We start from the raw sequence: 26,559 nt of genomic DNA on the forward strand, positions 1-26,559 counted from the left end.
GGGCCAGGTGACTCACGCCTGCAATTCTAGCACTCTGGGAGACCGAGGCCGGAGGATCGCTTGCACTTGGGAGTTCGAGACCCGCCTGAGCAAAAGTGAGACCCCTGTCTCTACTAAAAATAGAAAAAATAGCTAGGTCTGGTGGCACATGCCTGTAGTCCCAGCTACTCAGGAGGCTGAGGCAGGACGGGGGCTTGAACCCAGGAGTCTCAGGTTGCTGTGAGCTAGGCTAACGCCACAGCACTGGCACTGTAGCCAGGGCGACAAGCAGAGCGAGACTGTCTCAAAAAAAAGGACTGCTAGATGTGAACTCACTGCTCAAGGTCAAGGTTGAACGATTTGCTCTCTGGGTCCAGGCAGTAAGGGCGGCCACCGGGCACCAATCTCTGATGATTTATTAACGCACTTTGCCCAGACGACTATCCCTTGAAGCTCCGTACTTGCCCCTCCTCTCACGGAAATTCGGGGTTGCGGGGTGCTCAGAAACTGTCCTTAAACTTCAAAACTCAAAACCCTACACCTAGGAAGGGAAAGTGCGCAGAACCCGGCCTAGTCCTGCGCCTGCGTATTGCGCTCCGCGGGGGCGGAGGTCGTGCCGCGAGCTCGGATCGTGCTCCCAGCCCCTCTTCCCGGCAAATCACGCGAGATCCCCGCTCCTCTCGGAGCTCCACGACGGTTAGTGACGCGCGACGGGCTGCTGGGGCTGGGGCTCCTGAAGGTGGGTTGGGCCTACGCAGTGAGGGAGGAAACTCGGAACCAGGGTGACTTCCAGGATTCCTTCCGGAGCTGCTGGCGACGCTGGCGTTACTGCGTAGGACGCTAGGATAGGGAAGGCTGGAGAAAGAAGCAGGTTTTTTTGGTGGTGTTTTGCTTTTTAGAATTGCTGGGGGTAAGCAACCTCAAGTTTGGACGTAATCGTGTTTGAAGTGCCGCTGGGACTTTCATTTAACGCATATTTATTGAGCACCTACCTTGTGCCAGGCAGAGGGTGGACATAATCATTGGACAAAGCAGACACAGATTCTTGTCCTCTTAGCACTGATGATCTGAGCAGTCAGTTTGAAATTCTGGATTGGAGACATAGATTATTAGTAATTGCTATGTAAGTGGTTGTGGTAGTGGGAGCCTTAGAGGATGGTGAGGTCCATGCAGGAATCCCCACATACAAGACTGGGAGAGAGGGAGGAAATCAAAAGACCCAAAGGAGAGAATAGGACCAGCAGAGAGAGTCGGAAATACACGTTTTATAAAACAGTTGTAGTCCACAAATGACTGAATAATTGAATAAGATAAGGATGGAGAAGTGCTTTATTAAAAGGTGTTAGGCCCAGGAGTTCGAGTCGTCAGTCTTCAGTGAGTTATGATTGCACCACCTAACTCCAGCCTTGGTGACAGAGCGAGACCCTGTGTTCCTTTAAAAAAAAAGAATGAAAAGACACCTTATAAACAGGGAGAAAACATTTCACCAGGCAGTAGTTCACACCTGTTATCCCTGCACTTTGAGAGGCTGAGATGGGAAGTTTGCTTGAGGCCAGGAGTTCTAGACAAGCCTGGGCAACATTGTAAGACCCTGTCTCTAAAAAAAAAAAAAAAAAGAAAGAAAATAGGTGACTGTAGTCCCAGCTACTCAGGAGGTTGAGACAGGAGGATCAGCTTGAGCCCAGGAGTTCACGGCTGCAGTGAGCTATCATGACACCACTGTACTCCAGCCTGGGAAACAGAGTGAGACCCCCATATCTTAAAAAAAAAAAAAGAAAAAATTTAGGAAGATCATGTTTTGGAAATGGTACATGCTGTATTTTATGTTGTTATTACAAGTTGTGCAACCTTGGACAAATTATTCAGCCTCTATGTACTTCCCTTTACTCATCTATAAAAATAAAGATGATGATATTACCAACCTCATAGGGTTGTTGGGGAGGGGAGGTTTAAACAAGATAATGAATATAAAGTCTTTAGCTCAGTTCCTGGCACTTAGGAATATTCAGGAAACAGACTGAGAGAAGCAACTTTTCCAAGATCTCACCTGGTTAGAACCAGGAAGTGTACTCTGCTCTTCCTAGTTCAATAACCTTTTTCTTTTACTAGGCTGCAAGGTAGACACTCAGATAACACACTGTTTATGACCAGCACCAAAGCAAATTTTTTAGCTGAGTCATCCATGTGGTATTATTTTGGAATTTTACTTAGCATCAATTAGGGACCCACTTAATATACCAGGCAAATATGATTTGCTGAGTTTTTTCCTCACATCCAGCATGAATTCAACACCACTCCCTTCTTCTGGATCTTAAACTTGGTGTGTCCTATTTTAGATGTCAATTTTGTGACTAAATCAAGTTCTTTTTATTTTTATTGCATTGTTTGTACTTATCATGCTGATAAGCAATATTTGACAGACCAAATATGAGACAGTGGCTCATCAGATTATAATGCAGCTGAAAAAATTCCTCTTGCCTTGTGATGACATCATAATGTCATAGCATACTTACTTTATTTTTTTATAAATTTAGTGTAGCCTAAGTATGCAGTGTTTATAAAGTCTACGGTATATTGTGAAATTATCCTAAGTTAGTTAATTGTGATAGTTGGATACATGAAAACTTTCTAATTTAATACAGAGAGAGAAATTTAATAGTGTACTTTTTCATGCTGATAAGCAGTATTTGGACAAATCTACAATTTACATATTTTAAAGACGTAAATCATACCATTGAAAGTAATTAGAAGGCTGGGTGCAGTGGCTCATGCCTGTAATTCCAGTGCTCTGGAAGGCCAAGAGTTAAAGGTTACAGTGAACTGTCACTGCACTCCAGCCTGGAAAATAGAGTGAAAGACCCTGTCTCTGGAAAAAAAAAAAAAGGAAAGAAAGAGAGAGAAAGAAAAGGAAGGAAGAGAAAGAGAGAGAAAGAAAGAAGGAAAGAAAGAAAAAGAAGAGAGAAAGAACGAAAGAAATTAGAAAGGAGGGTAAATAGGAAACTTCATTTGGAAATACTCCTTTGATTAAAAATTTAGCCATCATAGTGCTATTAATAACCACTCAAGGACAGTTTGGACCCACTTAATTTGGGAAAACTTTGCTTTTTAATCCTTATGTAATTTATACACATGGTGATTCAATAGAAAATTTCCTTTTTAAGATGTATGTAGCCCTACAAGATATCATGGACTTCTTGATGTGATGAAGTAGGATGCAATCACCTTTAAAGTTTTTTGCCTGAAAAATTGAACCTGAAGCTAATTGAACCTCTAGATCTAACTATCAGTCACCAGTAAGGGGAGGAGATAGAAGAACAAGGTAAATGACACCATGAGGAAGGAATCAGAGGACATTTTACAGACAAAGGAATGAAGAAATAAATCAGTGGCATGAAATAAAAAGGGAGGGAGCCTCAAAATGTGGTATGTGTACCTTGAATCCTGATTTTAATGAAACCAACTGTAAAAAGACATCTTTGAGACAATCAGGAAATTTGAATATGCACTAGGTATTACATGATGTTAGGGAATTACCTGTACTATTCTGTTAGGTGTAATAATGGCATTGTGTTTATGTTTGAAGGAATCCATTATCAGAGATGCCTAACTGAAGGATTTTTTGGTGAAATGGAATAATGTCTGGGATTTGCTTTGAGGGAAAGCTGGAAAATGTTGTCTTTTAGGTGGGCAACATCATGTCCAGAAGGAGAGAATGAATACTGAGGGCAGCTAGCCATTTCTTTCATAACCAGTGAGATTATAAATACGGTCATATGCTGCAGGTTGGCTCACTCTGTCAGTGAAGAACTGCATATGATGCTGGTGGTCCCATAAGATTATAATGGAGCTGAAAAACTCCTCTTGCCTAGTGATAACCATTGTAACATCATAGTGCAATTACTTATTTTTTAATAAATTTAGTGTGGCCTAAGTGTATAGTGTTTATAAAATCTGCATTAGCGTACAGTAATGTCTTGGACCCTTATACTCACTCACTACTCACTGACTGACTCACCCAGAGCAATTTCTAGTCCTGTAAGCTCTATTCATGTTAAGTGCCCTATCTAGATGTACCATTTTTTTATCTTTTATATATACTGTATTTTACTATACTTTTTCTATGTTTAGATATGTTTAGATGCACAAATACTTACATTGTGTTCCAGTTGCCTACAGTATTCAGTACTGTAACATGCTGTACAGGTTTGTAACCTGGGGACAATAGGCTACACCATATAAGTACCCTCTCATAGGTTTGTGTAAGTACCGTCTATGATGTATGCACAAGGGTGAAATTGCCTAACGACACGTTTCTCAGAATATATTGCCATCGTTAAGTGATGCCTGACTGTATAAAGCACACAACAGGCTTGATTTTCTCATTTTCACTAGTGGGAAGGTAAGCAAAGCTATTTTCCACAAATCAGATAGTGCCAGCACTGGGACTTCATTTTGCTTCTTTCAAATCGTAAACCCATAATAAACTGATCCTTTACTTATTTGCCCATTCTGTGTTACAGAATTTCCTAAAGGTGAGAATTTAAAAACGCCTTTGATGTATTCCTTTTATAGTCAGCAAAATTGTTAAGGAATTTCTATTTTTATAAGTGAATAAAAGAACCTTTGAAAATTTGGATGCATCTCAGTTAAGCAGTTAGTGTTTTTATTTTGCCACTAGAATAACTGACTAGCTCTGGAGGAATATATCTTGTTTTCATTTAATCAAGCTATAGTAGGAGGATGCATAGTCGTGATGGTGTGAAGATGAACGTGCTTGAATTATCTGAGGCCAAAAACATTTTACCTCAGTCAGTCTCCAATGAATTTGTTACTATAGGCTACGAATTCTGACTAGATTTAGTCTTTCTTCATATATTTGCGTTAGGAGGCAAACTCTAACAAGAGTGTTTATCTTTTTGGGATCCTAAATGTAATTTTTCCTCTCTTCGTTCAGAAACACAAATGGACTTCCTTTTTTATTTTTAAATTTTTGAATACTTCAAATTTTTCTTCTGATTTAAAAATTTCTCTATTTATAGGAGTTATTTTATACAGAAATCTTGTGAGACCACTGCACAGACAGGGCGATGATTGTACAAAGAGTGGTATTGAATTCCCGACCTGGTATGTATTTCTGTGATAAATGAACAATTATGGGCTTTGAAAATTATAATGCAAATGGAGTGAAATCAGTGTAGTAAATTAAAGTAGTTTTATATTAATGCTAGTAAAGATATTAGAAGAAACTCTTTAAACTGTGTAATATTCAGTTTTTCAAATAACTTATCAAGGTCATTTGTTGATGAGATAAGGTATTTTAGAATCATAACATTTGAGATGTTATATTACAAATATGTACGGCTTTTGTTTTTTCTTTATAGACTGTATTAGTGGTTCATAAAATTTTGCTTTGAAACATACTGACTTATGTCAGTGTTGACATGTAACCTGCATCATAGAAACTTCTGGGTCCACTAGTGCCTTGGTTTTGCTGCCCACCTACTGTATGACCAGGAGCAGTCACTTAACTTTTCTGATCTCGGTTTTAGTATAGTGAGCTGTTAGATTAAGAACTTTACATCCTGTTCCCACCTTAGAAATTGAATGATTCTTTGGACAGTAAGTCTGCTTTGTTAAACAGAAACTGAAGATGAGTACACTTTTAGTGATTACATTTCCTGCTTACAAATTTTTCTTATACCTCAGATTTTCTAATTTCCTAATTTTTCAGACTTTATTTTTTTTTTAAAGTGCATTCATTAAGTTTCTGTTTGCTTCTTAAAATGAAAAAGGAAAATTTGCTTAACTTTTTAGTTTGGCTGATGTGGTGTTTCTGTTACAATGTAAATTTTAATTTTCATAATTAATAAAGAACTGGGTGTGATTTTCCACTTTTTGAATTCCTTCTATAATTTTAAAACAGATGAGGTGATTTACCTATAATGATTTTAAAAAAGGAAATTTGAAGTTGACAGCAGTATTCCAAAAGAACTTCTTTGAAAAACTCCAGAGCCATCAAAAGTATTTGAAAACATTTATGCTGAGTCATTTCTACAATTACAGAGAAATTACAAAACAATATAGATTTAGTCATGTCTGTTTTAAAAAAAAGTGCTCTGAATCCTAGAGTGACCTTTTTTTTTTTTTTTTTTTTGAGACAGAGTCTCACTCTGTTGCCCAGGCTAGAGTGAGTGCCGTGGCGTCAGCCTAGCTCACAGCAACCTCAAACTCCTGAACTCAAGCGATCCTCCTGTCTCAGCCTCCCGAGTAGCTGGGATTACAGGCATGCGCCACCATGCCCGGCTAATTTTTTCTATATATATTTTTAGCTGTCCATATAATTTCTTTCTATTTTTAGTAGAGATGGGGTCTCGCTCTTGCTCAGGCTGGTCTCGAACTCCTGAGCTCAAACGATCCGCCCACCTCGGCCTCCCAGAGTGCTAGGATTACAGGCGTGAGCCACCACGCCCGGCCCCCCTAGAGTGACCTTTTAAAAAATAATAATTATACAAGAAAGTGGCTTTTCAACTTTATATTTTGCCTAATATTTTAGGAAAAAATGGTAATCCAGTGGCAGAGAATTTCCGAATGGAAGAAGTCAGTTTACCAGATAATATCAATGAAGGACAAGTACGAGTTAGGACTCTTTATCTTTCTGTGGATCCTTACATGGTAAGAATCAGAATCTTGTGACTTGATGAAAAATAGCTTTATTTTCATATTTTTCATGTCATTGCATCTGAGTTTTATTGTATAGTCCTTATGATTGATAAATGAGCAGTTATATCTTGATGCCTGTGAATTACAGATTGCCTTTATTTTTATTCACTAGTGTTATTAAGGAATGTTGCAGAAGGAATGTATTTATAATAGTAGCACATGTGGTTAGTCAGGTTCTTCCAGATGTCCAGATCACTTCCCACTAGTATGTGAAGCTTGAAGATAATAAATAGGACTGGAAATTCTCTCAGATTCAGTTTACAAGGGAGGCTATATATGAGACCTTCAATTGATCTCTTTGTGAAAAGAACAGACTCACTTATGCTACCTCTAGATAAAGGAGGTTTTTTTGAAAAGATGTATGTTGCCTAGGACTGCAACTAATAAACTATTAGGCACAAGGACCTCAGTTTTAGTAAATAATCTAAGGGGCTGGCTTCTTGCTTTGCTTCTCTCAGAGGTCGCATAGTCTCTTCTTTACTTCTAACTTCATCTCATGGCCATGACAAGCACATCTCTGTCGGTCTACCTCCGCTACTAAGAGTCTCAGTGCTTAGAATCAGATTGCCGAGATAGGGAAATTGGCCCAATTTTTCTGTTTTTTTAAAACTATTTCATAGGTTACAGACCAACTATGTTCATTTCCTATTGCTACTATAACATATTACTATTAACTTAGTGGCTTTAAACAGCATAAATATATTATGTATAGTTCTGGAGATCAGAGATCCAAAATTGGTCTCACAGGGCTAAAATCAAGGTGTTGGCAGGCTGCATTCCTTCTGGAGGCTCTGGGAAGAACCCATTTTCTTGCCTTTTCCAGCTTCTAGAGGCTACGCACATTTCTTGACTCATGGCCTGCATCACTCTAACCTCTGCTTCAGTGGTCACATCTCTGATTCTGCTCTCCTTCCTCCTACCTCTTATAAGGACACTTGTGATTATATTGGGCCCACTGGGATAGTCCAGGGTAATTTCCCCATCTCAAAATCTTTAACTTAATCACACCTACAAAGTCCTTTTTGCCATATAAGGTAATATATCCACAGGTTTCAGGGATTAGGACATGGACATCTTTGGGAGCCATTATTCTACCTGCCATACCAACCTATGGGTTAGCTGTCCAGGGGTCATGTGGCCCCAGTGAATATATTTATCTGTGATTGGAGGGAGAGTTGGGCAAGGGCTGCCCCTTGGTGAGAGAGCAATGGCCATAAGAAGGTACAGCTTATCATCAGGTTATAAGGTACACGAAAGAATTGCCCATCTCTGAAGAATGGATACAGTATCTTACACAGGGCTTAGGTTCTTTAGTAGACATGAGTCAGAAATCATAGGTGGTCAAAATACTCATGGAAAGTGCTTAAATTATTCTTAAGTCAGCAGGATCTGGCCCCTTGGAAACTTAAAAACTCAGAATTATTCTTTTTCACCATGTAATGTGATTTGCCAAAGCTTTCTTTCCTGGTGTTCACTTGCCCTTCGTAATGGACTGCTCTTCACCTTTTATCATTGAACTCCCAAGTAAGGAAAGAACTATGTTGTAGTTTTTTTTTTTTTTTTTCTATTTGCTCTTCAACTAACCTAAAACCACATCTTCTCGTATTTTACTTTTAACATCTCCTGAACCTTTCCTTTTTTATTTAGAGGCTGATTATCTCTTTTTCATTATTGAAGACATTTAAAAAAATAGGAAAAATTTTATTATTTTTATTGATGTTATAAACAATTGGAACAGAGGTGTATAAAGTAGGCCACAAAGGGTGGCCTATCAGTCTGTTGTCTAGTTAACAATAATGTACCAATGTCAATTTCCTGGTTTTGATATTAATATTATACTCAGCTATTTAAGGTCTTACCACTGGGGAAAGCTGGGTGAAGGACTATATATTAATACTTTTTAAAAATATGTATAACGGTTTTATTAAGTGTTATTCACACACCATACAATTCACCCATCGAAAGAGTACAATTAAATTGTTTTTAGTGTCTTCACAGTTGTGCAGCCATCACCACAATCAATTTTACAACATTTTCATCACTCCCAGAAGAAACCCTGAACCTATGCTGACTAGCAATCATTCTCCATTTCCCCTGACACCTACCCTCAGCCCTACACAACCATTAATTTTTGTCCCTATAGATTTGCCTATTCTGGGCCAGGTGTGGTGGCTCACGCCTGTAATCCTAGCACTCTGGGAGGCCGAGGTGGGTGGATCATTTCAGTTCAGGAGTTTGAGACCAGCCTGAGCAAGAGCGAGACCCCATCTCTACTAAAAATAGAAACAAATTATATGGACAGCTAAAAATATACTCAGAAAAAATTAGTCGGGCATGGTGGCACATGTCTGTAGTCCCAGCCACTTGGGAGGCTGAGGCAGGAGGATTGCTTGAGCCCAGGAGTTTGAGGTTGCTGTGAGCTAGGCTGACGCCATGGCACTCTAGCCTGGGCAGCAGAGTGAGACTCTGTCTCAAAAAAAAAAAAAAGATTTGCCTATTCTGGACATTTTGTATATAAATTGAAACATAAAATATGTGACCTTTAGTGTCTGGCTTCTTTCACTTAATATATATTTACAAAGTTCCTCAATGTTACACCTTATATCAGTACTTCAATTCTTTTTATTGCTGAATAATGTTCCATTATATGGATATACAATATTTTGTTTATCTGTTCATCAGATGATGGACATGAGGGTTGTTTCCACAATGTAGCTGTTACGAATACTTCTGTTATGAACATTTGTGTACAAGTTTTTACGGAGTGTGTTTTCATTTCTCTTGGGTATATACCTAGGAGTAGAATTGCTAGGTCATATATTAATTGTATGTTTAACCTTTTGCAGAACTACCAGTCTCTTTTCCAAGTGGCTGCACCATTTTACAATCCCACCAGCATAAGGGTTTCAATTTTTCCACATCCTCACTAGCACTTGTTATTATCTGTATTTTTGGTTACGGCCATTCTAATTGGTGCAAAGTGGTATATCATTGCGGTTTTGTTTTGCATTTCTTTGATGGCTAATAATGTTGAGCATGTTTTCATGTGCTTATTGGTCATTTGTGTATCTATTTTGGAGAAATGTCTGTTCAAATCTCTTGAGTATTCAAAAATTGGATTATCTTTCTTTTTATTGAGTTATAAGAGGTCTTTATGTATTCTAGATATAAGCCCCTTACTGGATATGTGATCTGTAAATATTTTCTCCTGTCTGTTCTGTGGGCTCTCTTTTCATATTCTTGATGGCATCTATTGAAGTACAAAAGATTTTAATTTTTTTTTTTTTTTTTTGAGATGAGATCTTGCTCTGTCACCCAGGCTGGGGTATAGTCAGTGGTGCGATCATAGCTCACTGCAGCCTGAAACTCCTGCCTCAGCCTTCCATACAGCTGGGATGACAGACGCATGCCACCATGCCCAGCTAATTTATTTTTTATTTTTTTAGAGATGGGGGTCTCATTATGTTGCCTCGACTGATCTCGAGCAGTCCTCCCACCTCAACCTCCCAAGTAGCTGGGATTATAGGCACAAGCCACTACAAAAGTTTTAAATTTTGATAAAGTCAATTTATCCATTTTTCCTTATGTTATTTTTACTTTTGGACTCATATCTAAGAAGGCTTTGCCTCACTTAAGGTCACAAAGATTTAGTCCTATAATTTCTTTTCTTTTTTTTTATTTCGGCATGTTACAGGGGTACAAATGTTTAGGTTACACATATTGCCTTTGCTTACTACTATAGGTGCACATAAGTGTTGTAGTCCTATAATGTCTTCTAAGAGATCTATAGTTTTAGCTCTAACATTTAAGTCTATGGCCCATTTTAAATTAATTTTTGTGTATGGTATGAGGAAGGTGTCTGTATTAGTCAGGGTTCTTCAGAGAGACAGAATCAGTAGGAGATATACACAGAGATACACATAAACACACACAAGAGGCATTTATTAGAGGAACTGGCTTATAGGATCATGGAAGCTAGGAAGTCCTGTGATAGGCTGTCTGCAAGCTGGAGAACCAGAGAAGCCGGTAGCATGGTGCAGTCCAAGTTGGAAGGACCAAGAACCAAGGAAGTTAGCCAATGGTGTGTGTAACTGTCAGTCCAAGGCCAAAGGTCCGAGTGCCCCAGGAAGCCACTGTTGGAAGTTCCAAAGTCCAAAGGCTGATGAAGAACTTGGAGTTCTGATGTCCAAGGGCAGGAGAAGAAGGGTGTCCTACTCCAGAGGAGAGAGAGAAAATTTGTCCTTTTTACGCCTTTTTGTTCCACCTGGGCCCCCAGTGGATTAGATGGTGCTTGGCCACGTTGAGGGTGAATCTTCTGTACTTAGTCTACCAACTCACATGCCAGTCTTCTCCAAAAACACCCTCAAAGACGTGCCCAGAAGCAATGCTTCACCAGCTATTTTAGGCATCCCTCTGTCCACGCCCCATGCTTGTCTTCCATGTGGCTATTCATCTGTATCCTTTGTAGTATCTTTTATAATAAGCCAGTAAATTTAAAGTGTTTCCAAGTTCTGTTAGCTGCTCCAACAAATTAAACCAAAGCAGAATTGCTTGGTTGGTGTGTGGGGAAACACCACCCCCCCGCAATCTGGTGTTAGAAGTGTTGTGGTGAGAGAGAGTAGGCAAAACACTTCATTTTTTTCCTATATCTCACAACACTTATTTCGAGTTTTCCTATTAGTTGTGTTTAAGTGTCAGGCCCTTGGTCTGGCAGTGTCCTATGGCTGCTGCACTTGCTTTCTAGGACTACATGGGAGGTGACACCCAAGCAGAAATGTAGTATATTCACACAGAAGCTTCTGTCTCAATTCCCTATTTGTTCTTTCCCCCTGATGAACTAAACTAGACCACATGGGTCCCTTAATCAAGTAGCCTTCCATGTTTTCTGTTGACATTTTGTCCTCTACATTTTGGGCTTCATGAGAGAGGCAAGAGTGAGCCTCAGAGGAAGACAGCCTTGACTGCTGCCCAGAGAAGTCCTTAGTCCTCATCTGGTGGCAGGATGTGGTCTCACTGTGACATTTTGTCTTTGGGCTGTAAAGAAAGCATCTATCTAATTAGGGGGCAAGATGTAGGGAGAGTTTTTGATGTGAAGTTGTGATGAACAACCATATAAAAATTGTTTCTTGTCTTTTGGGTTATTTCCATTTGGGAGGCAGAATTGCTAGGCCAAAAGAAATCAAGAGTTTTATGGTTTATATGTTGCTAGTTTGTTTTCCAGAAAAAATGGACAGTTTTATACTATCAGCAATATGTAACTGTACCTAATTGGCCACAATCTATTGAAACCATTAAACAGTATTTTGTATTCTTTTTGCTACCATAATGTGTGTGATATTACTTAAATTTACCTAACTTTTTAAAATTTTTAACAGCTTTATTGACATACAATTCACATATCATAAACTTTATGCATTCAAAGTGTATAGTTTAGTGATTTTTAGAATATGCATAGAATTATACAACTATCACTACAATCTAATTTCTTTTAAGAAAATTTTTATTGATGAATAAAATTTATATGTATTTATGGTGTACAACATGATGTTTTGAAATATGTTTACATTGTACAATGGCTGAATCATTCTATTTAACATGGATTACCTCATGTATTACTATTTATCTGTGGTGAGAACGCTTAGAATCTATTCTTTGGGCAATCTTCAGGTATATAATACATTGTGTGTAACTATAGTCACCAGGCTGTTTCAGGTCTTATTTTTAAATCTACAATCCATTTTGAGTTGATTTTTGTATATGGTGTGAAATAAGGGTCTAATTTTATTCTTCTACATATAGGTATCCAGTTTTCCCAGCACCGTTTATTAAAGAAACTGTCCTTTCCCTATCGTGTGTTCTTGGCATCTTTGTTGAAAATCATTTGACTGTAAATGGGTAGATTTATTTCTGGGATCTCTATTCTGTTCTTTTGGTCTATGTGTTTGTTTTTATACCAGTACCATGTTGTTTTGATTACCACAATCTACTTTTAGAACATACTTAAATTCCTTTTTAATTATACTTCTCTACTTGCTAGAGAAGAGGTACATTTTTTTTTTCCAGAGTAAAAAAATAACTGTAAGGAAGAGAAATTAAGATAAATTTTATTTTTGTTTGTTTGACTAACAGTTTACTTAAGGTTACTTATTACGTACTTTTTGTCACGGGGTAAATTAGTAAACTGGTTCACAGTATTATCTGACAAAATTACCTTAATCAATATTTTCTTTTTTTTAGCGTTGTAGAATGAATGAAGACACTGGCACTGATTATATAACACCTTGGCAGCTATCTCAAGTGGTTGATGGTGGAGGTATTGGAATTATAGAAGAAAGCAAACACAAAAATTTAACTAAAGGCGATTTTGTGACTTCTTTCTATTGGCCCTGGCAAACCAAGGTTATTCTGGATGGAAATAGCCTTGAAAAGGTGATATGTAATATAAAAGTATCTGTTTTATTTTCCAGTGTAATTCTTACTTTGTACATTTGGTATTCAGTTCTGTTTGTTATTAGGCTAAAAAATTAAAGCATACATTCTCTTTTTGCTAGCTGCCAAAATGTGGAAGGCTTTTTGTTCTTTTTTTACTGTTAGCTGTGTAGGGGAGTTTAAATTTTTCCTCTGAAGGTTCAATAATTCAGTCTGCTGAAATAAACTGACAATAAAAAGATTAACAGGAGAAAAAAACATTTTAATTACATGCAGGCCCACAGCAGCCTCACAGAAGAATAAGAGACTCAAGGGGGGGCCAGATGGTTGAAGTTTTTATAGCATAAAGGAATAGGGGCTTGAGGCTTTTGGGGGAGGTGGCAACATAGATGGAGAGGGGCAGAACCACATGGTGAACAAAGGTTGTCTTATTATGTAAAGTCTCTTAGGTAATTAAAGTTGTTTTGGAGCAGCCTCTGGAAGCATAGACAAGTTGAGTGTGGTAATGACTTTTAATCTCTTCTCCAGTTATTAATCTTCCCTGGTTGGTTGATAATATTCCTGGGGAGGGAGGAGGTTCAAGACAATTGCATTCCTTTTGGAAGAACTTCCATCAGTCAGATAAGGGAACTTGAGAGAGAGAGACAGAGCCGGGAGCCCCTTCCTGCTCTTGGGGAGGAGAAACAAGGGACTATCAGAGAAATCTTGATTCTAAGGCAACTACTAAGGCTTCCAGTTTCCTTTAATTCCAAGTGCTCAGCGTACCAAGGCACCATTCTTGGACGTTTGGTTTTCTGAACCCCAACATTTGTACCTGTATGTGACAATTCTTAGGTTACCAGAGAATCGTGTCATTTATCATATTTATTTCATATATAATATAAAACCTGAGTTGTAAATATAAAAAAAAATATTTTTTACTAAGAACTAGATATCTCCCTATAATTATATACCTTAAAGTTTCCAGAAAAATGAGTCACTTAAGAAGTTCATTTGCTTTGTGCTTGAAATTCCATCTCATGTCAGAAATCCTGAGTTTAGGCTGGGTGGGGTGGCTCAAGCCTGTAACGCTAGCACTCTGGGAGGCTGAGTTGGATCACTTGAGGTCAGCAGTTTGAGACCAGCCTGAGCAAGAGCGAGACCTCTATCTCTACTAAAAATAGAAAAAAATTAGCCGGACAACTAAAAATAGAAAAAAAAAAAAATTAGCTGGGCATGGTGGCACATGCCTGTAGTCCTAGCTACTCAAGAGGCTGAGGCAGGAGGATCGCTTGAGCCCAGGAGTTTGAGGTTGCTGTGAGCTAGGCTGATGCCATGGCACTCTAGCCCGGGCAACACAGTGAGACTCTGTTTTTTGAGACTCTGTCTCAAAAAAAAAGAAAAAAAAATCCTGAGTTTGAGTTTAGCTTCTGCTCTTAGGTTGCACCATGTGAAATTACCAATATGGGTTTGTTTTGACCTACAAAAATGGCAGCTTCATGTAATTCAGTCTAATTGATGTGTCATCAAGAAAGTTACTTTATGTCTCTGTACTGCACTTTTCCTTTTGTGCAAAATGAAAATAATAGCTATCACACAAGTAGGTGTGAAGTTTAAATGCTATGATAAATATGATTAAAGTTTTGTACAAAACTTTAGTATTTTTTATTATTTCAAATTCTTAATTAGTTAAAGGTGGCTGTTAAGAAACAAATGATATTTGGGAGATGTTACACAGTAGTTTGTCAACTTAATGGTTCTAATAAAATAGATTTGACTAGAACTTTCTTAAGAAGTGAAAAAGGATATGTAGCAGCTTATAGTTTTGCCTGTCATTGTGCTTATGTTGTAATAAGTGTGTTTGGTGTGTGTCCCTGGTTTCTGGCACAGAGCTCTTAAAGCCCTTGGAATTTCCTGAGTGTCTTTTGTTATTCATAATAAGTCCCTTTCCACCTCTGAGTTTATGCTGATGAGGTGACTTAGGGTGGGGTCCCTAGGCATCCTCTGAATGGGGCTGGTCAGCAGAAAGACCAATTGATTAGAGAGGGGGCTGCAGATTAAGCTCTATTAAAAACTCTTAAACAGTGAGATTTAATGAGCTTCTGGGTCAGTGGATGAACACATCCACATGGTGGGAGTGTGGGGCAACCCAACTCCATGGGACAGAATCTCTTGCACTTGGGACCCTTCTGGACCTTACCCCAGTGCCTCTTCATCTGTGTGTTCATCTGTCTCCTTTATGTCCTTTATAATAAACTGGCAAACATAAGTCAAGTGTTTCCCTGAGTTCTGTGAGCCATTCTAGCAAATTATCAAACCGAAGGAGGGAATTGTGGGAACCCCTGATTTGTAGCCAGTCAGAGGTATAGGAGGCCCAGACTCACAATTGGCTTCTGAAGTAGGGCAGTCTTGTGGGACTGAGCTCTTAATTTGTGGGATCTGATGCTAGCTCCAGGTAGATAGTTGTCAGAATTAAATTGAAATTGTAGGACACCCAGTTGGTGTAGGATGTTAACAAAAGACCATGAGATCTTCAGAGGAAAAGGGGAGAGCTTTATTTTTTATAAAAAACAATCTGCAGACTGGGAAGGCACAGCCTTCAGTACAAGTGAAAGTCTGCTCTCCAAAGAACAAAGTCAGGGTCTGGCCTAAATAGGGAAAATTGCCGCCCCAGTTCGCAATCAAGTCCTTTATACAAATGAAAGATTCAAACTCATTCAGTTCTGAATGGTCACCAGGCCCCAAACCAGAAGTCTCTGTCTTATGTTTCTTTCAAATGGCAGGGGGCAGCCAGTTTATCTTGGCAGGGCAACAGGAACTGGTTTGGCTTGATTGTGGAAAACAAGGTCTTGTGACACTTGTACAGCATCTCTCTGAGAACACAGAGTACATGACCTCTCCCTCCCCCAGCCATGGCTGCCTGGTTCTGTTTTAACTCTGAGCACCTCAGTTAGCCACAGGGAGTCCATTTTGTCTGTGGGCCGGGGGCATAGTTTCACAAGGAGAGTTGGTTGGTGTGGGAAAAATTGGACCTATGGTATCAGAAGTGTTCTGTGTGAGAATGTAGTGCTGTAGTGGGAAATTGAGCAGTTGGGGACAGCTTGAAAATGCTTTGGGAATAGATATTAGAAATGAGGAAGAGGAATTCAGAAAGGATAGAGAAATGTTATTTGCTGAACACAAACTTACCTCACAATGTTTTTTTACTGGCCTTACAGATAAACAATTATTACATATGTGAAATATTTCTGTATATGATATATCTTCCTGTGTATTATAGACTTTAATATCTCTATTACTTTTGTCTACACACCAGATTTAACCCTTAGCCATTTAAAACTACTGAATATAGGCCAGGCATGGTGGCTCACACCTGTAATCCTAGCACTTTGGGAGGCCAAAGTGGGAGGATTGCTTGAGGCCAGCAGTTCAAGACCAACCTGAGAGACTCCATCTCTACAAAAAATTAAAAAAGAAAAAATAATTGGCTGTGCATGTGGCATGCACCTGTAGTCCCAGCTACTCCAGAGACTAAGGTGGGAGGATCACTTGAGCCTGGGCGTTTGAGGTTGCAGTGAGCTATGATGATGCCACTGTGCTCTAGCCTGGGCAACAGCGAGACCCTCTTGTCTCAAAAACAAACAAAGAAATAAAACCTACAGAATATAAACTACCATTTTATTTCTTTGTGGCAATTGAACTATAAATCAAAGGTGGTAGATCTTAATTACTTTTGGTGGTTGGTTAGATTTTTACCAAAATTATTAAATTTTTTAAGAAATTATTAAAAAATCTTTTGGTAGGGAGTCTTTCTTTTTAATTTCAGGATATTATGAGGGTACAAACATTTTGGTTACATTTTATGTCTTTGCCTCACCCAAGCGAGGATTAGAGGCATGCCCTTCCCCTCTATAATGCTCGCCGAGTCCATTAGTTGTGAGTTTACCCCGCCTCCAACCCCCTAATCTCTGGAGAATATTACTACCGTGTGAGCACCATAGTGTTGATCAGTCAGTGCCAATTTGATGGCGAGTACATGTGGGGCCCATTCTTCGATCTTGTGATACCTCACTTTGGATAATGGGCTCAAGCTCTATTCAGGAAAATATAAGAGGTGCTAGGGAGTCTTTCTATATAATTTTCTTCAGTTCTCCCTAACTTTACAATAAGAAAACAGACACAGAAAAATAAGAGCAATATAATTAATTTTTGATGGGACCTAGTAATCATGTAGACATAAATTGTCAATTGAAAGACACCTCATTTTATTCTGTAATTAAACTGTAAGAAATTGTATTACACCTTCCTTACATTTTTATCATACATTTTAAGCATCAGTAATGAGAATTGTTGGAGTTTGAGTTAATTTTTATAGGTAAATGTTTACTTTTGGAATTGCTCAGAGATTTAAAAACTTCTGAACTTTGCCTAGTGTTTTCCTGTTAAGTGTTTCCTCCTTTTGATATACTTGGAGCATTAACAAGAAACAATATTTAGTCTCTTCTACGTGGGAATTCTTTTCTAAAGTTTTTTTTTTTTTTTTTTTTTTTTTGTTGAGACAGAGTCTCACTTTGTTGCCCAGGCTAGAGTGAGTGCCGTGGCGTCAGCTTAGCTCACAGCAACCTCAGACTCCTCGGCTTAAGCGATCCTACTGCCTCAGCCTCCCGAGTAGCTGGGACTACAGACATGCGCCACCATGCCCGGCTAATTTTTTCTATATAGATTTTTAGTTGTCTATATAATGTCTTTCTATTTTTAGTAGAGACGGGGTCTCGCTCAGGCTGGTCTCGAACTCCTGACCTTGAGCGATCCACCCGCCTCGGCCTCCCAGAGTGCTAGGATTACAGGCGTGAGCCACCGCGCCCGGCCTAAAGTTTTTTTTTAATATAAAGAGAAGTAATATTGTTTTTTAGTCTTTACAAATAAATTATAGAATTTCAACAAGATTGAAGAATGGTTTACTCTTCCAGGAGCCGTATCAGGTTGTTTATTAGTCCTCTTGGGCTGCCATAACAAAATACCACAGGTTTGGGTGGCTTAAGCAATGGAAATTTATTTTCTCACAGTTCTGGAAGCTACACGTCCAAGATCAAGGTGTTGGAAAATTTGATTTCTGGTGAGCCCTCGCTTCCTGGCTTGCAGATTGCCACCTTCTCACTGTGTCCTCATGTGGTCTTTCCTTTGTGTGTGTGTGCAGAGAGAGAAAGATCACTTGTATTTCTTCTTCTTATAAGGACACAAGTCTTACTGGATTAGGACTCCATTCTTCTGACCTCATTTAGCCTTAAATATCTCCTTAAAGGCCCTATCTCCAAATAAAGTCATATTGGGCGTTAAGGGCTTTAACATGAATTTTGCAGGGGACACAATTCAGTCCATAACAGGTTATCTCTACTTCATTATCTTAAAACAGGAATTTCTAATATTGTTTTTTAAAAGTGTATATTTTATTTTAGGTAGACCCACAACTTGTGGATGGACACCTTTCATATTTTCTTGGAGCTATAGGTATGCCTGGTTTGACATCCTTGATTGGGATACAGGAAAAAGGTCACATAACTGCTGGATCTAATCAGACAATGGTTGTCAGTGGGGCTGCAGGTGCCTGTGGATCCTTGGCTGGGCAGGTAAACTTTCTGAGAATTATTTGATTATTATTGGAATTCATAATTGAATCTCTGGATACATGTATTTAAATTAAAATTTAAAATTGAACAAATTTATAATATGATTATTTCATACATTTCTGGTAGAAATGGTGTTATTACCTACTTATACTTTCTTAATAGCAATATGAAAAATGTAGTTTTTTTAATTCTCTATTAACCAAAAATAGATGTGGTGGATGCTAGAACATTGCCATTATCAATATAAGGAAAAGAATCATTGGAGAACTTGTCTGGAATTCCATAAATTAAACAAATAAACAAACAAGCCGAGCATGGTGGCACACGCCTGTAGTCACAGCTACTTGGGAGGCTGAGGCAGGAGGATTACTTGAGCCCAGGAGTTAGAAGCTGCAGGGAGCTATGATGACACCACTGCATTCTAGCCTGGGCAACAGAGTGAGACCTGTCTCAAAAAAATAAAACAAACAAACTCATATTTTAAAAAAGTGTTCTCAAATAAGACAGCACATACTGAGTTCTAGAAATGTAGTAAACATTTTCATAGAATTTTATAAAGTTCATTCTTTTACAAATAATAGCCTTTCTACTGTGAAACCATTGAAACAAAACTTTTAGCTGTGATTTTAGTTCCTTACAGGCCTGGAAAAATATTGAATTGTAAGATAGTGATATTTTGGGTCTGACTGTTCCTTTTTATGAAGTCAGATTTAAATTGTGAGATTTTACCATTCAAATTACAGATGATCCTTGACTTCCAATGGTTTGGTTTAGGGTTTTTGATTTTACAATGATGCAAAAGCTGTACACACTCAGTAGAAACAGTATGTCGAAGTTTGTATTTTGATCTTTGCCTGGACTAGGATATGTAATGCTCTCTCTTGCGGCAGCAAGCCATGGCTCTCAGTCAGCCATGTGATCATGAGGGTAAACAGCCTATACTCAACAACAGTGGGTCCCCAACCTTTTTGGCAGCAGGAACTGGTTTCATGGAAGACAATTTTTCCACAGACAGGGGTGGCAGGGTGGTGGGGGAGGCAAGGGGGCAGAGGTGGAGCTCAGGTGGTGATGCAAGCGATGGGGAGCGGCTGCAAATACAGATGAAGCTTTGCTAGCTCACCTGGCTGCTCACCTCCTGCTGTGTGGCGGGTTCCTAAGTTTCATGGAAGACAATTTTTCCATAGATGGGTAGGGTTGGGGGGATGCAGAGCTTGTGGGGCACGGAGCTCTGGGCAGACGGTGATGCGAAGCACGGTTCCTGACAGGCCATGGACCTGACTGGGTCTCGGCCCGGGGAGAGGGGGGACTGCAGCCCTACAGTGTATTGTGTTGCCAGGTGATTTTGCCCAACTGCAGGGTGATAGAAATGTTCTGAGCACTTTTAAGGTAGTCTGGGCTAAGCTATGACACTCAGTAGGTTAGGTGTATTAAATGCATTTTTGACTTATGATATTTACAACTAATGATGTGTTTATTGGGACATAACCTCATTTTAAGTTGGGGAGCATTTGTAAGACTAATTTTATTCATTTAAAGGATGACATTGTATCTGCCTTCAGTTCTTTTGTTTTCAAATTACTTTTGGTTAAAAACAGTGTAATCTAACCTAAATTGTGATGAACACTTTGACATACTGGTAATATCTTGTATAAGTTCACATTTTTACATTTAAATGTGATGATATAACACCATTTAATTTTCAAAAATTTTCCCTCTAGATTGGCCATTTGCTGGGTTGTTCCAGAGTACTAGGAATTTGTGGAACACATGAGAAATGCCTCCTTTTGACTTCAGAACTGGGCTTTGATGCTGCGATTAATTATAAAAAAGGAAATGTGGCAGAACAACTCCGTGAATTATGCCCCGCTGGAGTGGATGTTTACTTTGACAACGTTGGCGGTGACATCAGTGATACAGTGATAAGTCAGGTTGTTTGCTATTTCGTTTACAAATTGAATACTGCTTTTTATTTGCTGTATAATCTTTTTACCTAATAATGAAAAAAAAAACTCCATAAAATTTTAGGGTTTATTGTGACCATGTGACAGCTGGTATTTGTTATACAAAAGCACTTGCTGATATCTGCTTCCATTTGCTTGCAGATTTACACCATGAACTTCAATTTTAGTTCTTTGCTAGCAGTATTGTAGGTTTCACCTTCAGTTTATATTTGTGAAAAATTACAGTTGCATTGTTGAAATGGTGAAGTTCTGACCCCTAACTCATCATTGACCAACTCATAGCCATGGCTCCAGACTTTGGGTAGGGAATGGGTTTTCATAGATTGCAGCTATTTACATATTTTTATTAACAATGTTATAAAATGTCAGCATGAACTATTAACATTGCATAGTCCTTTACTCTGTGCAAAATTATTTGCAGTTGAGGTTAAATTATTTAAATCCAAAGAAACACACTACTCCTACTACTACTAAAAGTAGCAACAACTACTAATGTAATTCTTTTGCTGATTACCAAACTTGATTTGCCTCTGTGTTCCTTTGGAGTGGACTTATTTCTGGTTAATTAAAACTCTTAAATACGTATAATGGGTAAATCTTCAAAATGAACTCAATTGACAATAAAGGATTAAATATAAAAGTCAAGGAGGCTTTCATTGAGGCAGCCAAAAAATCAGTAAACATAGGGAAGGCATATATCTTAGGGTATAATCATCAGTTTTCTCTGTACAGATGAATCAGAATAGCCACATTATCCTGTGTGGTCAAATTTCTCAGTACAACAAAGATGTCCCTTATCCTCCGCCACTGCCCCCTGCAATAGAGGCAATCCAGAAAGAAAGAAACATCACAAGGTATGTTCTTCTCCTTTGCCCTTATTACCAGGTTCAATGGGGTTTAAATAGCATAGATACATATGAAATGTATTGTTCTTCATATACACTTTTTCTTTATTAAATAAAACAAGAAAATATACATTTTTAAGCTGGTTCAATATTTAGGTTTTGGTTAACTACCTACCTAAAAACTGATACTTAATGGCTTTGACTGATTGGCCTGGCTTAGGTCACATGAGGGTACAGAAAGGATGTTACCCACAAAGGAAAAATCACAGTGCTATTACCAAATGGAGTTGTAGGTGCTGGGCAGACAAAAACATTGGAAGTCTTGTACATCTTCGTCTGTAACTGCATGTAAAACTATATCTGACCAGATTCAGTGTGATTAAGTCCTAATATTTTAAGGCTTAACAGATATTAGAGTTCTGAAATGATGTGATCTTTGACTGTCAGTCCTGTTATATTCTCTGATCATTATCCTTTTCTTCCCCACTGCAGGGAAAGATTTATGGTGTTAAATTATAAGGACAAATTTGGGCCTGGCATTCTACAGCTGAGTCAGTGGTTTAAAGAAGGAAAACTAAAGGTAGAACTTGCATCTATTCTTTATCAGTATAATTCTTCCTGCTACTTGATATAATTTTATATTATTTGAATTTATTATAGCAAACATATTAGTTTCAGTATTAAAATTGCTACAGAAGAAGTATACTAAATATTACAAATTTTGCCTCCCAGATGAGTATAACCTCCTGATTGAGAAACCCTTGCATATTATTCCCTTTATCTAAAATTTTTTTGAGCTTTACATTCATGTGCTACAGATTGTATTATAAAATCAATAGGTTTTTTCCCCAAAATATAAAATTATAATATTCATTAATTTAATAATTATTTATGGAATGCTACTATGTGTTAGAAGCTGTGTTTTCTCAAAACTCATGTAAGCGCATCCCAGTACCCCTACCTCTTCTCCACCGTACTTCTTTCCTCCCCTCCCTGGACTTTCTGATATATCTCTTAGTTGTTGGTTGAAAATTATGAGTTGTTAATTATTAATCTGGAGTCCAGATACCCTGACCTAGGATTTTTTTTTTTTTTTTTTTGGAGACAGGGTCTCACTCCATTACCTAGGCTAGAGTATATTGACATCATCGTAGCTCACTGCAACCTAAAACTCCTGGGCTCAAGTGATTCTCTTGCCTGGATTCAAGTGATTCTCTTGCCTCAGCCTCTCAATCTGGGACTGTAGGCACACACCACCACACCCAGCTAATTTTTCTATTTTTTGTAGAGATGTTGCTCAGTCTGGTCTTGAATTCCTGGCCTTCAGTGATCCTCTTGCCTCAGTCTCCCAAAGTGCTAGGATTATGGGCGTGAGCCACTACACCTGGCCTGACCTAGGATGTTCTTGAAATATGCGAAGTTATATGTGCTATGTGCTTATATACCTTTTTTTTTTTTTTTTTGAAAAGAGGATATATATAGTTTGTGATCTGTTACTGATTAAATATTTGATAATGGGAAAATAGGATTTTATTTTTAAAAATCAATGGATAGGAAATTTTTCTGGGCTACCTACATGGAATAAAGAATATCTACGTTTAGAAAGAAAGTGCTAAGAAGTTTTGCTGCCTTTTGCCAAAATGGAAACTATTATAGAAACACTGAAGTTTAAAGAATACTAAATCTAGCTATTTTGATTTACAGATCAAAGAGACTGTGATAAATGGATTGGAAAATATGGGGGGTAAGATGAATTTAGATTTACTTATTATAGTACATACATGTGTTGAGCACAAATATTCCTTTTTTTTCTTTTAATGTTATCTCTCTGGTGTTTTTTCTTTTTTAATAATTTATTTCTTCCCTGTAAAACTGTCCTAGGTAGGGATTTCCTTAAATATCTTAATCAAACTCCATAAAAGTTCAACTTAGTGGTATTTTAAGAGGTATTCTTTTCACATTTCAAATCGTAAAACAGATGTTTCTTTGGTTTTTCAAACAGCTTATAAAGAATGTAAGAATTGTGAAAGTTATTTAGCCTCTAGGTAACTTTTCCAGATTAAATGGTTCTGAGGCATCAAAAGATTATATTAACCAAATTTTCAATTTTCAATTTTTTTTTTTTGCCTTATAGAGATTTAGACATTCTCTTTCACTCATTTCAAATGAAAAAGCTTAAATCAAACTGATCTTTTTCTTTTTCCAGAAAAAGAATTTAGTACACTTGGTTAATATGTTTACTAAAGATAAATTTCATTCATTTGTCTGGTGTAACAAATCTATATTACACTTATTTAATAAAACTGATTAGATTTCTAATTTGTGATAGCTGTTTAAAAATTGTTTTCATTGACATTTTATTCCCATATTTATTTGCCTCTAGTCTTCAAACACTGTAAACAGTGAACATTGATGTAGACATCAATTAGACATTTCCAGGTTAGGTTAAAACAATTTTTTAAGATGTTAATTGGGTTAGTTTTTTTGTTTTTTTTTTTTGAGACAGAGTCTCACTCTGTTGCCCAGGCCAGAGTGCCATGGCGTCAGCCTGGCTCACAGCAACCTCAGACTCCTGGGCTCAAGCAATCCTTCTGCCTCAGCCTCTCGAATAGCTGGGATTACGGGCATGCGCCACCATGCTCGGCTAATTTTTTCTATATATATTTTAGTTGTTCAGCTAATTTCTTTCTATTTTTAGTAGAGACGGGGTTTTGCTCTTGCTCAGGCTGGTCTCGAACTCCTGAGCTGAAATGATCCACCCGCCTCTGCCTCCCAGAGTGCTAGGTTTACACAGGCGGTTGGGTTAGTTTTTGCTGTAACTTTGCCTGTGTTTTACTTGAGGTTTCTTTTCATGACAGTTTTCTTCTGTGCTTTATAATTAAAATCATTGAAGAAATTATTCAAAGTAATTTTGTGTCTGATCTTCTGTAAACTGTATGATAATGACATTTATCTTTTCAGATAACTTAGTTTTTTTTTCTTTCCAGCTGCATTCCAGTCCATGATGATGGGAGGTAACATTGGAAAGCAGATAGTTTGCATTTCAGAAGAAGTCTCTCTGTAGTCTCTGTAAATGTCTTTGTCAAGGAAATCACAGATTTCCGTTTTGCACAAATTCTTAAGATACATTTAAAAAAACACCTTAGAATACAGATAGTTCTTGATCTAAATGTGATCATAGGTATTATTTTCTTAGTTGCATAATTCTTTCCTATATCTTCAATATCATATATGCACTGTAAACCAATATGTAATTATTTACAAAATAGACTGATGTTAACATGATTTTTTCTTTTTTTGCTAAAACTAAAATTAATAACTTTTATTAATTTAAAATAGAATTCTTGAGAGGTACTTAGTAAACATTTGTTGAACTAGAAATGTTTTACACGGTTCTTGATGTAAGAATAGAATTGGGATGGCCTTTCCGTATTGTAGATAGAAAAGAGACTTACTGGTATGATGTGTATATAGGAATTGGGGGCAGGGTTGAGGGTATCAGAGCTGTGGAACAGTTTTTGGGATAGAACAGAGGCTTTGGGTTGGGAATAGTATGAGAAGATAAATAACTGAAGTTGGTTAAGTTGATAGACCACTAGATATACTCCAGAGGATGGATGACCAGTTTGTGTTTTGCCAAATAATTTACTGTACAGCCTAAAAACTCAATATATGTTGATAAAAGCATATGTTTATTTTAGGTTAGCAGGCCCATACTGTCAAGTGGTTGTAAAGATTTAGGGGGCAAACAGATATAAACATCACTTGGAATTTTAGGTGATGAACAGATTTAGAAAGATTTAGACAATAAAGACAGCTTCAGAAAATGACAGGACTTGGCCAGGCGGTGGCTCACGCCTGTAATCCTAGCACTCTGGGAGGCCAAGGCGGGTGGATCGCTCAAGGTCAGGAGTTCGAGACCAGCCTGAGCAAGAGTGAGACCCCGTCTCTACTAAAAAAATAGAAAGAAATTATCTGGCCAACTAAAAATATATATAGAAAAAATTAGCCGGGCATGGTGGCACATGCCTGTAGTCCCAGCTACTCGGGAGGCTGAAGCAGTAGGATCGCTTTGAGCCCAGGAGTTTGAGGTTGCTGTGAGCTAGGCTGACGCCACAGCACTCACTCTAGCCTGGGCAACAGAGCGAGACTCTGTCTCAAAAAAAAAAAAAAAAAAAAAAGAAAAAGAAAAGAAAATGACAGGACTTAATTAAAGCATCGCAGGGGAAAAAAAAAAGAAAATGACAGGACTGAATGGGCAAATTAACAAATGGTTGTAAACATGAATGTTCAAGAACTACTGATGTACCTCTAAGTAAAAGTTTTATCCGTTGTAATCAACCCTGTAGAACAGTAAAATTGAAGATATTTTTCTGAGTGTTGTGGTTTATGGTCACCTGTTTACACACTGCCAATGTACTTTTGTATGCAACATTTGTAATAAGTAGATTCAGACTGTGTTGATAATCAGTTACTCCAGTTTACTTCAGTGGCCTTCTCTTCTTTCTTGTTTTATATAATACTTTTCCTGGCCCATTTCATCTCCTGAGGGGGCTTCATCTCTTCTCTGTATGTTGCTAACTCCCAAATCTACATTTCTATTTCCGACCTCTTACTTGAGCCTGGACCTTCACCTCCAAGTGAATATCCTGAACTCTGGATTGGCACCTCAAACTGCTTTTCTACAGGAGAATTATCTTCTTCTGAAACGAGTTTCTCCTTTGTTTTAAATTACCATTAGTTATTTGTGTAACCAAACCTTGTCATCAAGGCTTATCTTTAACCTTGAAAATGACTTTTTTATAATCGAGAACTCCTTTAATTCCCGCTGCCGCTATCTTAGTTGAGTCCTTCATTCTTCCGCACGCAGCAAGTATTAAAAAAATCAATAATTTCAAGAAGTCAGTCAAACTCTTAACGCTCTAACAAGTGGTGGCATACAGCCTGGAACTCGTGTTTAAGCCGCTGTTCAGGGAACCCAGACTCAATTCGTACCTTGTCCCGTATGAAATGCTAACT

General features: G+C 38.0%; 1 protein-coding gene across 6 annotated transcripts; it reads left to right on the plus strand.

Moving 5' to 3' along the window:
- The first annotated feature begins 405 nt into the window (after positions 1-405).
- PTGR2 (prostaglandin reductase 2) lies at positions 406-25,948 on the plus strand. 6 transcript variants are annotated; one of them, XM_069465105.1, is made up of 11 exons: positions 729-859; positions 3,141-3,402; positions 5,019-5,103; positions 6,533-6,651; positions 12,937-13,128; positions 18,564-18,734; positions 20,453-20,662; positions 21,428-21,549; positions 22,033-22,120; positions 23,245-23,284; positions 24,528-25,948. In XM_069465105.1, the coding sequence occupies exons 3-11, from the start codon at positions 5,067-5,069 to the stop codon at positions 24,602-24,604; spliced, it is 1,056 nt and encodes a 351-aa protein (XP_069321206.1). In that variant the 5' UTR covers positions 729-859; positions 3,141-3,402; positions 5,019-5,066; the 3' UTR covers positions 24,605-25,948. The 6 variants fall into 6 exon arrangements, with proteins under 6 accessions (XP_069321205.1, XP_069321207.1, XP_069321206.1 ...); XM_069465104.1 differs by lacking the exons at positions 729-859; positions 3,141-3,402 and adding an exon at positions 406-675; XM_069465106.1 differs by lacking the exons at positions 729-859; positions 3,141-3,402 and adding an exon at positions 660-718.
- The last annotated feature ends 611 nt before the right edge of the window (positions 25,949-26,559 follow it).

This window comes from Eulemur rufifrons, chromosome 2 (assembly GCF_041146395.1).
Source record: "Eulemur rufifrons isolate Redbay chromosome 2, OSU_ERuf_1, whole genome shotgun sequence".
NCBI classification, from domain to species: Eukaryota; Metazoa; Chordata; class Mammalia; order Primates; family Lemuridae; genus Eulemur; species Eulemur rufifrons.